The 12,359-nt window shown below is 45.2% G+C and overlaps 2 protein-coding genes across 2 annotated transcripts in view; one reads left to right on the forward strand and one right to left on the reverse strand.

Annotated features, from left to right (window-relative positions):
- Positions 1–579, forward strand: part of LOC121916180 (GON-4-like protein) — a 51,552-nt gene extending 50,973 nt beyond the window's left edge. The window contains exon 32 of the mRNA XM_042441001.1: positions 136–579. Coding sequence (XP_042296935.1) covers positions 136–294 — 159 coding nt within the window. The 3' untranslated portion in view covers positions 295–579. The remainder of the gene's footprint in view (positions 1–135) is intronic.
- Positions 518–11,265, reverse strand: MSTO1 (misato mitochondrial distribution and morphology regulator 1). The gene is made up of 14 exons (XM_042440971.1): positions 11,104–11,265; positions 10,662–10,797; positions 10,243–10,312; positions 8,881–8,956; positions 6,863–6,911; positions 5,932–6,061; positions 5,693–5,810; positions 4,913–5,044; positions 4,027–4,179; positions 3,381–3,512; positions 3,077–3,261; positions 1,741–1,845; positions 1,547–1,662; positions 518–992 (listed from the first exon to the last, which is right to left on the reverse strand). The coding sequence occupies exons 1-14, from the start codon at positions 11,182–11,184 to the stop codon at positions 760–762; spliced, it is 1,716 nt and encodes a 571-aa protein (XP_042296905.1). The 5' UTR covers positions 11,185–11,265; the 3' UTR covers positions 518–759.
- Between the last annotated feature and the right edge of the window lie 1,094 nt (positions 11,266–12,359).

Raw genomic sequence — 12,359 nt, forward strand, 5'->3', positions numbered from 1 at the left:
GGGTTAATTATCTCCTTGTTTTATGTTGCAATCCTAAAAACCAAAACATACCAGTAGCCAGAGTTGGAGTTTCTGTCCAAGAAATCTCCACGATTAGTGTGTTTGGATCTCTAACCGATCCTGTTATTCTTTCAGGTTGCTCACCGGTTCAGGGAGTTAATGACGCTGTTCCACACGGCTTGCGACATCAGCTCAGAAGACGAGGAAGATGGAATGAGCACCAGCAACACTGATCATCTGTCAGATAAAGAGCCAGTCCTTTCTGAAGAGGAGCAGGAGGAACCATGCTTTTAGGCACAAACAATGATAATCTGAGTTTAAGTAAGGAGTGAGAGATTTTGGATTATGAGAACCTCTTATATCCGCCTCCTTAAATCTTACGGAAGCAACCTTGAGTGACATTCCTCTCCTTACCCCTTAAAAAGATGGGAAGGGATGGGAGTTATGCAGGGTGCATTCACTCAGAACAGCTGATGTAAATATTTTAACTGTAGGGAAATGAATAAATTGTCTTCAGTGAAATTCAGGATGAATATTTATTGTGCACTTCTATTTTAAGGAATAAAAACCATTCCATTGTGGAAGGTGTGCAGAGCTGCCTTCTTACCTTTGTGCACAGAATGGTCGAGCATTAATTCAGAGTTAAAGATTGAGCATACTGCAAAGCTTCAGTTTAGCAGTTCAGGAGATGGATGCTTTAGAGAGTTCATTTTGAAATGTCAGTGGAAGTTGTCCTGTGTAAGGCACGAAAGAAAGCAATCAGTCTGTATCATCCTCTGAATCTTCTGTTAAACCACTCTGTTTATAACACTGGGACAGTGTCCTCAGCTCATCCAAGGCCTCCTGGAAGTCATCCATTTCTACTCCTGCAGAAAAAAAGCTTGCCCAGCGCCGGACATCCACTTGATGTAGCTCTTCATATAACTTCCCAAGAGTTCTAAGCAGGATGGCTGACGACTGGAGGGCAGTGAAGACTGGAATGCTTTCAACTCCTGTAGGAGAGAAGAAGAAAGTGACAACAAGTCGCAATTATAGTAGAGTGTGTCAGATACATTGGGAATGAGGGATCGTTTTACCCTCCAGATGTTTTGGCTTACAAGTTTTCCTCTCCTGCCCTAGATATTGAAATTTTGCCAGTATATAATAATATCATCCATAGATCGAGGTGAAAATAACATTAATAAACATCAGTTAAAACACACATCAATTTAAAAAAACAAATAAGATGTATACTTATTAAAACAATGCACATTTAAAATTCACAATTTAAAAATCATCTGAATAAACCTGTTGGAAAGAGATTAGTCTTTAATGCTCTTTTAAATTTGGACAGCATATTCAGCTGTTGACTCTCTTCCAGCAGGTCATTCCACAGTTTAGGGGCTGCCCTAGAAAAGGTTCTCTGGCTGACAGTTGCCAACCTAGTCTTGGCTGATTGGAATAAACATCCACCAGACGGTGAGCCTGAGTGTATGGTTTCCAGCACTGGCAAGATTATTGACCTCCTGTTTCCCCTATTATGGTACTTCAGATCCAGGCTCTTTACCTGCTGAGGTGTGAGATGGCTTCTCCAAGAGGAATCCTTGCTTGTTCAAGAGAGGAGAGAAGTACTGGGGATATGGAGCCAACAGCTTGGAAGGACTTTGCAGTAAATGTGAAGTGCTGTTAAAGAAAGACAAGTGCCATTACCCTGCTGTCTATTAGCTTTTATCCCACAATTCTGCTGTAGGTTTCACCAACCTGAAGGTTCTGGGAGACGCCATGTACAAGTAGCGTGCCAGTACCTCCTGTCCTGTTTCACACATGTGGAGGACAGATTTTGGTTCAGTGCCTGATGGAGGATTGCTGCAAGAGAAACAAGAGAGTTAAATTCAGGTCACAGGAGGGTTTCAAGGTAAAAATTCTCCGTGCATGATCTCCAAAGACATGCTGGTAACTGCTAGATGAGGAATAAAGTTCCTCTGAAATTATGTTCAGTAATAGAGAAAAACTGAACTACTTGCCCTTCCCATTATCTTGACTTGTGGTGTTGAGCACTCCTAAAGCTTGTTTACCATGTTTCATATCAATGAGTATTCTATTCAAGAAAATTTCCTTCAAAAGGATTAACTGTCAGCTTTATTCCCTTACATGCCTTGGTTTCTAGATGCAAAGTTTTAAAAAATTGGGGTAGAGAAAACTTTGTTATGGGACCACCCGATACTGAGAATACATTCCAGCAAAAGGACAGATTTGAGACACCTCACCTTAAAAGAATGTAGATAACAACTTGCATGAGACTTAACTCCGAACTTTGGAACTGTCCAAATTAATTTTTGCTAGATTTCTGTGAAAATCACATTGCTGTAAAGGGGTGTGTCTGATTCAGCTCAATTCAGTTGCCCACAAACCAAGAACCGAGAAAAGGGATGGCCTGTTTTCGGAGCCACCACTGTGCCATTTCCTCGCAGGCAGGAGCTCCACGTAAAGTCTGCCTGGCACACCGCTGCTTCTGCTGAGATCAGAAATGGCTACCTGGACTCCTTGCAGATCATATGTCTGGGTGGCTATTTCTAACCTCAGCACAAGTCACAGCGTGCTGTGCAGGCTTTACACAGAGCTCCTGCCCACAAGGAAATGGCAGCTCCAAAAACAGGCCAAACCCTTGTACTGCTCAGCTTGGGGAAGGGGGAACAGCATGTTTCTTGGCGTGTGGTCAATTGGATTGGGCCATAACAGACTTGATCCAGCTGTCCACATGCCAAAAGACCCTCAGTCACTCCGAGGTTTGTGGCAAACACCAGGATTTTCCCTGACTTTCCTTAGTTCACATCACAGTTGGGTTAAGGGCAAAAAATCCACAAGATTCTCCCTTGAAACAGCCATACATCATCAAGACTGTCAGTACCAGCTTCAGGGTGAATATGGCATTTTTGATTGGTATAAACACGCCCAAGGAAGCAGGAGCAGCATTGAGGGAATCTCTCCATTCTGAGTGGATACCAAATGTGAAGTCAGTTGCATAGTAGTTTCCCAAGCAAGTTGGATGAGCAGCGCACTCTGTCACATGTGCCCACACGTTGCCCAAAACCCTTACCTAACTTGGTATTCCTTGCTGATTCCTCTCAGCACAACTGACTGTGCAAAACAGTGGCTATCTCCTTGCTCTCCATTTGAAGACAGTGGAATCCAGGACATGGTGGGCTGCTGGCTGCACAGAGCATCAGGAAGAGATTGTTCCTGCATCACAGGAAATGGTATGGCAGTCACTGCAGCTGCTACCTGGCAAAGGGAAGAAGGGCAGGAATAAAGGGAACCTTCCGCACGTTCCAACTTTACTAAGCTCTTGAAACAGTGAAGGCTGCCAAGAGAAATGAGAGGCAATCAAAGTGACACAGTACCTTTCTCCCCGAGATATTCAGGGCTTCAGCAAGATAAGCCATGGAGATCGGCGAGCCTTGGAGTCGATAGGGAACAGTGAGTGTGTCTAGTGCTGTGGCCAAGATGGCACTTGTGTGATAGTCCAGAGATGCCTGTGAAGTTATAAAGCCAAGACACATTTGTCTCAAGGAGAAGTCTGTTGTCCATGGTGAGATTTTTTGCTTCTGAGCAGATAACATTCTAGAGAGCTGGGCACACAATCTGTCACAGACACATACATCTGGTGCTTGAAATTTTCATACTGAGTGATTTGGATTATTAATTTTGAATGCAAATATTAAGAAGTCACGATAGGAAGTTATGAAGAACTCGCCCAGTTAATATGGGACAAACAAACTCCCTCCCAGAGCCCAAGCTTCTCTTTTGTTCCTTTTAAAAATACATATTCAATATAACAACATGATGTGTAATTTAAACGAAATACATCATAGTGTACAAACAGCTTGCTAATTAATCCTCTTCTTCCTTCACATCATGTACCTCCTTTGCCATCAACAACAAATGTTATATGGTTCTTTTTAGTTCCCAAAACACCACCTCATAGCGGTGCATACAGCACACCACATTCCACCTGTAGCCCAAGGCATCCACCAGCATGACACTCACATCATAGTGCAGGTATGGCAGCGTCACAGGAGGCTCTGGCCTGAGGCCCAGGCTCTTGTTCAGCGACAAGGGGCAGAAGAGTGAACTGTGGTTGGAAAGACTGACAATTCCCAGAACTGTGTTCATGAGCCTATAGAAATTCTTCTGTGGAATCTGTAAGAGGAGAACTATCATGAGGCATTGTCACTATCTACAAATGGATACACTCCATAGTTTCCTAGTTTGTAACACAGTTGATCTAAAGTATAGCAAAATGAGGCTTTAGCTCAGGGATGGGCAATGTGTGGTCCTCCCCATCATCCTAGACAGCATACCCAATAGTGGCAGACACTAGGATTTGCAGTCTAACAAGATCTGGTGGTCCACATATTACCAATCCCTGATTTAGCTGCATAAGAAAGCTGGAGATGGGACATTCTAGAAGTGGCATGAAATGTCTGGCAGCCAAAGAACGTGACAAGTGGCATAACTAGAATTGCTCCCTGGGCTTAGTTAGAATGGCCTGCTAGAACAGAGCACCTGCACAAAAAGCAACCTTAAGGTGTAACACTTTAAAACATACTGGAGTGAACACTGTCAAACTGGACAACCTGAATGTTCAACCTCAGTGTGTTCATGCATATCTATACTTTTTTTTGTCCCTCCTGTTGCTTCTTACATTTGTATCTTGTGCACTGTCCAAAAAGCTCAGGCTAGAAAACATGGTCTTCTCCCAAGCTAGTATTCCTCACAACCACCCTGGCTTAGAACAAGAGGTGATCTGAATCCAGGTTTCACCTAATCTTCTTTGTCCTCTGCATTACAGTGCCTCTCACTGAGGTCATCATATTCATCCTCAACTGGAGATGGGATAGAAAAAATCCACAGGAAACTGTTTCATACTTACAGCAGATTTCAGCACTGGCGTCAGCCCCCACGTCAGAACTCCCTTCCCAGTGTACTCATCCTGAAGTAGCTCGGTAACCTTTGCTCCGACCCCCGAAAACCCACTGTGCAGGTCACACAGAACCTGGAATCCCTGTGTGAAAAGCACATGAAGATTGCAGTCTGCTGTGGCAGAGTATGGACAATTAGTTCCACCTAGCGCTTGCCAATGCAGGGTGACACCTACAAGCTCCTGCTGGTGTGTGTTTGCCATCCAGCTAAACACAACTCTCCTTTTGCGAAAGGAAGAGAGTTCCCCACAAGCCCATGCAGCACCTCTCCTTCTAGCTGGCTCAGAAAAGACGCACAGTGTGGCATATTCCAGACATCTGGAGGTGACCCAGCCCAGATCTTGGAAATTTATTTTATTTTATTTAAAGTATTTTTGTATCACCTCACAGGCTGCAAGAGCTCCTGAGGGGATGAACAAATAAAAACCAATGAAAACAAAAAAGATACCAGCCTACAGCACTTTCCCTGGTCAAGTTATGGAAAAAGCAGGATGAGCTGCTTCATCAATAGGATATGCTTCCCCACAAGAGACTGAAGTGGTCAGCCATCCATGCTCTAGACAAGAGGCAACCCAACAGTTCAAACACAAGAACGTGTACACATATGTAGCAGTATACAATCAGGCAGCCTCTATGATCAAATATCAGGATCTGCTATATTCCTGTTTCTCAGTCTCCCAGAACTCACAGAATGACTAACACCCTCTATATAATTTTTCAGCAACGCTCACCTGCAGGTAGTCACATTCTTCCACAAAGAAGTGTAGTCTGTCTTCAAGCTCCTCAGTGTATGGAGTATCTTGCAATAGCTTTTCTCCTTGTCCAAAAGCCTCAAGTCGACTCGTATCCCTACAAGGGGCAATGTAATTCTGGAAATTCCTTCTGATACAGGAGAGGCAATATCCCAATAGGCTCTGGAGTCCACATTTCCTCCCCCAACCCGCACTGTTCATGAAAAAATTATCTTTACCCTTCATGATTGTACTGATGAATAGTTAACAGGCTATGAGGGTGCAGATATGTCCGGAGGAAATCTGACCAAACATGCACTGTGTTCTCCAAGTGATGCGTTTGTGAAGCCTCATTTCGCTGTTCACCATCTGGAAACAAAATACAGCCATGAGCCGAGTGGGCAGTTTCATTAATTAATTCCCCTTTGCTTTTCTCCATTGTCAAGTGAACACTCCCTAATTTCCAGCAGAGGTTCCATTAATAGGACACTACCTCTCTGCTCAGGTTCAGTATGCCCTCTGCTCTAATCCTCTGTAGAAAGAAAGGGGTTATTGTTTCTTCCTTTTACTATCACATCTTTGTAATTGCAGACACAATAAAATGTTGTTCATGTCTTCTACACAACTCCATCGTAAATTATGCTTGGTTAGTTAATCCATCATTTGTGCCAAAGTCTTCTCAGTGGTGGCATCAAGGCTATGGAACTTGCTACCAGTGAAGATGTAATCCCCCCCCCCCACCAAATCATTTAGGCACCAGAAATAAACATATGCATTAAGAGGAATATAGTGTCTGAGGGGTTCAGAGGAAATGCGCTGTGTAAGGCAACCCATGCTAAAGTAGCAGAATCATAAATGAAAGTCAAATGGTGGCAGAAGTACTGCTCATGTTAGGTATGCAGGCATAAATAATAGTGGCATTTTCAACCCTGGCTCTTTCAGTTTCATCTGAATATTTTTTGTCTCTACTCTTAGAATGATTCTTCATAGTAAATTTGAGTTGGGCTGTACATTGTTAGCCACCCTGGGCTCTATGAAGGGCACGGTATTAATTAAATTGCTTAGTTAAATATAACCTGTGAACGGCTTGAAGGCATTCTTAAAATGCCTTTCACAAACATATTCTCCCCCTACAAAAGAGCCATGCATGCAGAGCACACACATCTTTACCACCAGGAAGGCTCCTAGGAGAAAAGCCACAGCTGGAAGATCTGTTATCCTGAAACAACAGAAAGAGAGAGAGAGAGAGAGAGTCAGACCTGAGACTTTAACTGTAAGAAGGCACATAGTTAAACAATGACTAAATCCTTGACCATGCCCCAAAAAAAGACATACACAAGGGTAAAGGAACCTTATCCCTATGCTTATCATTAACAGAATGCCAGCCCTAGTCACATAAATGGAACTGACACTCTGTACATGTATTATGCAACACAACACTCAGTAAAGCAGCCAAAAATACTTACAGTGCAATCCCATTCATGTCTATTTATTTAGTTCAATGACATTTACTTCCAGGTAAGTTGTACAGGGTTGCAACCTTATGGTGTTCCCCCTCTAAAGTCAAAATTTATACATGTAAATAGCCTCAAACACATCAAGTTGTGATAAGAATAATAAAAAAGACCTGTTGCTAAACAGTAAGAGTTATGGAATCCAAATACAAGTCCCTGTGTGTATGTACCTTCAAAGTCACCTGTTGACTTATGGCAACACTATGAATTACATAAAGTGTTCTAAGACAAGGAATACAGTACTCAAAGGTAATTTTGCCAGTTTTAAAAGCAAGAGCTTCATCAACAAATGGCTGCCTACCCTTTTCACTTGAACACTAAGGCCTTCGGGAAGCTGCCTTTCCAATCAAGTCTATCCCACTTCCTTGGCAACCTATCAAGCAAATCAGTCTATGGGCCCGAATAGACAGGCCAAAATAAAGCTGCTTCGGGTCACTTTGGAGGTATGCTGTTTAAATGATGCATTCATACTAAGAGGCCAGAACCTGCACCAAAGGCACACTCCAGTCTTAAGTCCTATAACAGGCAAGCAAAACAGCGGCTGCCTCCAGAAGCTCTTACTAAGCATGTATGAACAGCAAAACAGAAAGAAAAGATATTTCCAGCACATTACAAAAACACACAAACAAACCACAGATCTGTAAAAGCAATCCATAGAGACATTTTGGATGAATTCTTCAAGTGGTCTTGAGAGGATTCAAATTTTTTGTTTGTTTACATAGGCCAGGCTTATCTGACATGGTTGTTTTATTCCACAAGTGCATATTATTTAGGGGGGGAAATCACTTAAACATGTTGAATTACTTGACTTTTTGTGGTGCAAGATATTTTCATATTATTTCTGGACAAAGCTGGTCACGTTCAACACTTAGCAGAAATTCAGTAGGAGCTTCAAACAACGATTTTGCTTTGTATTATCTGACTGCGCACAACATCTTGCCAAGGGATACTACTATGTGGAACTTCGAAGAAAGATCTCTTCTCAGAATCCCCAAGACAGAAGTCTAGGGAAGTCTTAGAAGTCTTAGCAAGGTAACTTTTCCAAGCTCTGCCAATCTCTCTTTAAACATATTCCCAGCTGTTGATCTTTTTTGGCTTTTTTAGTAGCATGGGTTTGACTGATGTGAACCCTCCCGCATGGTCAACGATGAAAAGCTAAAACTGGAATTAATGTTGCCCACCTCAACCTCTGTGATCATCCAGCCTTGGTCCAATTAAAACATAGTTGCTGAATCAGATGTCTATGGGAAACCTAGATCTAACAGCCTTCTACCACTGGCCAGGCTGTGAAGTACAAAACCACTCTGCACTTAACAGTCTAGATCAGTGGTTCCCAACCTGTGGGTCGGGACCCCTTTGGAGGTCGAATGACCATTTCATGGGGGTCGCCTAAGACCATTGGGAAACACCTATTTAATTACAGTTATGAAGCAGCAATGAAAATAATTTCATGGGTTTGGGTCACCACAACATGGGGAACTGTATTAAAGGGTCGCGGCATTAGGAAGGTTGGGAACCACTGGTCTAGATGAAGAGCACCTCTGACACTACCAAAAATATCACTCTGCAATGCGCATAAGGAAAACACAGGATCCACCCTCAAAAGCAAACACTCTGGACTTATAAACACTTGCTTAAGATTACGGAAAGATCAGAAGAGTACTAGGGTCTTACCTCTGACCTGCTAAGGCCTTTCAGGAAGGGGTTAACAGGGGATGGGTCTTCTCGGTGTGTTGTCAGGTTCCCCTTCCTGAAAAATTAAGCATTTTACCACATCATTCTGGATAGAAAACTAGTAAAGAAATTTCAAGTACTGTTACACTGTGTATACAACATTACTGTCTCCCGCTGCCTTTGAATTCAATGAGCCTAGCATCCCACATCATAAATGTCCAAAAACATGCACTTTGACTTAAATGATTCAGAAAATAACCTGAAGAATCCTTTGTTTTCCTTTGCTCCCCACCTTTTTTTCTTTGTGAATTATGCCTTGGGGTTATTTTTAAATCTTTGTCCAATTTTAAAAAAATGAGAAACAGGAAAAAATGAAAAAAAATAATAATTCCTGTTCATTTTAATACAAATAATTATTTTTCTTGTAGAAATTGTGTTTTCTTCTCAGATGATGATTCTGCTGTATTCTGCTTTGGTCAGGCCCCACCTGGAATAATATTGTGTCCAGTTCTGGGCACCACAATTCAGAAAGGATGTTGAGAAACTGGAGCATGTCCAGAGGAGGACAACTAAAATGGTGAAGGGTCTGAAAACCTTGCCTTATGAGGAATGGCTTAGGGAGCTGGGGATGTTTAGCCTGGAGAAGAGACGGTTAAGAGGTGATATGATAGCTCTGCTTAAGTATTTGAAGGGATGTCATATTGAGGAGGGAGCAAGCTTGTTTTCTGCTGCTCCAGAGAACAGGACCCAATGGAGCAATGGATACAAGCTCCAGCAAAAGAGATTCCACCTCAACATTAGGAGGAATGTCCTGACAGTAAGGGCTGTTCGACAGTGGAATGCACTCCTTCCTTGGAGTGTAGTGGAGTCTCCTTCTTTGGAGGTCTTTAAGCAGAGGCTGGATGTCCATCTGTCAGGGATGCTTTGATTGGGATTTCCTGCATGGCAGAATGGGGTTGGACTGGATGGCCCTTGCAGTCTCTTCCAACTCTATGATTCTATGAGGACTGTATTAAGAGGGCTGATAAAAAGTAGAAGAACGTGTAATGGGTATGTAAAGGCAGGGATACAAGAACAATTATATGATGAAATAATCATAGTATCATAGAATCGTTGAGTTGGAAGAGACCACAAGGGACATCCAGTCCAACCCCATTCTGCCATGCTGGACATCCCTTTACTTGCTTGTTCAGACAAGATGTCTCATCTATGCTCTAAAGACTGTATCCTGGTGGGCATGAAATACAAACTCAGAGCTGTGCTGGTAGCTGTTTTCATCTTGTGAACCTTCCAGAAGTCTTCTCATGCTGTGTGTAAACCAACTGGCTGTTTCCCTTTCATGAGGATGGAGCGAATACTCACCAGGCCACAGGAGTGTTGGCTTCTGCATCCTGGTACAAGGCTCCCTCCTGCTTGAGATTGCCCAGGCTCCCTGTAGAGAAGCAAAACACACCCATTACAGTATTTCAACCAACTGTTGAGAAGGAGAAGCAGGGGTGGCAGGGCACCCCAAAGACCACAAATATCCAGCTATGCCCTTCAGTTTATATTGGGAGATCTTAGGGGAGGAAACACTGTGTCTGAGTAACAAATACATGAAGGGGAAGTAATCTGATCAGTGGCTGCCAGCGCCAGGCGGATGGGGATCTTGGAGACGCCTCATCCAGAGCTCACCGTGAGTCAAGGTTGATTCGAGGACAGTGACCAAGGACAACAAAGCACAGGGTGCCTAAGAAAGTAAGCCTTGCCTCCTGCTTCCCCAAAGAGTGCATAGGACCCACCTTTGAGGTCCATGAGGATGAGGCGGGGGGTGTGTGTTTCTTGCCCCTGGGAAGTTCTTCCGGGTCGGAAGAGCACATTCTGCTGGATGGTTTCATCTGGTTTTGCAGCTGCCGGATCCAAGCCCAACAAACCTTCCTGAGAAAGAAGGAGAAGGACATGAATATAGGATGACAACCAGCATCCCATATATAACAGGCTTCATGTATGCTGGCGATAGACATCTTGTTGAGCAAAGATGATCCTCTGAAAGTGGGAAAGCCAAAGGGGAATGACGGCGGGCGAGGGGCCTGAGGTCAAAGGGGGTGACCCCTGCCCTCGTGACGTCACCGCCCCGCCCTCCTTGGAGCCTTGGGTGACCCCTGCCCCCGTGACGTCACCGCCCCGCCCTCCTTGGAGCCTTGGGTGACCCTGCCCCCGTGACGTCACTGCCCCGCCCTTCACCTGCAGGCCCCACCAGTGGGCGCCCACACACCCGGCGTAGGGCCCCAGCTGCAGCGTCACCACTTCGCGTGCCCCCGACATCCCCCCGGAAAGAGAGAGAGGCCGGGCCACCAGCAGCAGCACCGGCGGCGTTGGTGCCGGCCGTTGGAAACCGGAAAGAGGTTCTGCGCAGGCGCGGACTACGTCGCTCGACTATGACGTCGGCGGAAAAAGCGCAGCAAAGCCCCCACCAAGCCTTGCTCCCATTGGTTCAGGCGGCCGGCCAATCCCGAGCCAGGATGGGGGCGGCGCTCGCGCGCTTGCCTCCTCCTGCAGCCTATCTCCTTCTTCCTTGGGAACGGGGCGGAGTCTTTCCTCCTGATTGGCTGAAGGAAGAGGGGCCCAGAGGGAGGGGCGGAGATTCTTAAAGGAGCGTCGACGACGGTGCCCTTTGCACAGTCAAGGCGGCCATTGGGGCTCCCCTTTTAGTGCTGCCTCCGTTGCATTCTGGGGTTTGTAGTCCAGTGAGGCCTAAGAGCTCTCTGGCTGAGGAGTCTAAGCGCCCCTCCCTCAACTGCAAATCCCAGAATGCAGCAGGAGGCAACCAGAGCGCAGTCAAAATGGAACGGCAGCGCTATAAGAGCGGCATTCCCCTTCCCCTCTTCGTTCCCCAGCGCCACTGTCTTTCCTAGCGAGTCCTGCATTCTCATGATGTGGCCAAAGCACAACGGCCTCAGTTTAGTGGTCTTCAAACTGTGCCCTTTAATAGCTTTTGGACTTCAACTCCCAGAAGCCTCAGTCATGTTGGCCAACAGTCTGGGATTCTGGGAGCTGAAGTCCAAAATCCCCCCCCAAAGGGCACAGTTTGGGGACCCCTGGTTCAATCAATGTGAAGTCAGGCTCTGAGGCCGCGTTCTAAGAGAGACGTTCCTCTCTCAGGATGCCAGCCGCAGCTCTTCACCTCAGCAGCCAAATGCCACACTGCCATGAGGGCATGAGCTGAGGGCAAGGCTTTGGCTTCCAACTGTTTTTGGATTTAACATCCCATCAGGCACACAGCCACCGCCACCACCATCATCCTCACGAAGGATCATGAGGAAAGTGGCTCTTCGGCCCCCGCAATGCCACTCACATCCTGACCCCAGTGAGACACCAAACCGACACAACCATTGCAGAGATTAAGTTTCCAAAGGGCAAACGGTTACAAAGAAGTCGCAGCACAAAAAGCAGGGAGAGAGGAGGGCAGAAAGAGGAATGTGGCAGCACCTTGAAGGGCG

Source organism: Sceloporus undulatus, chromosome 9 (assembly GCF_019175285.1).
Source record: "Sceloporus undulatus isolate JIND9_A2432 ecotype Alabama chromosome 9, SceUnd_v1.1, whole genome shotgun sequence".
NCBI classification, from domain to species: Eukaryota; Metazoa; Chordata; class Lepidosauria; order Squamata; family Phrynosomatidae; genus Sceloporus; species Sceloporus undulatus.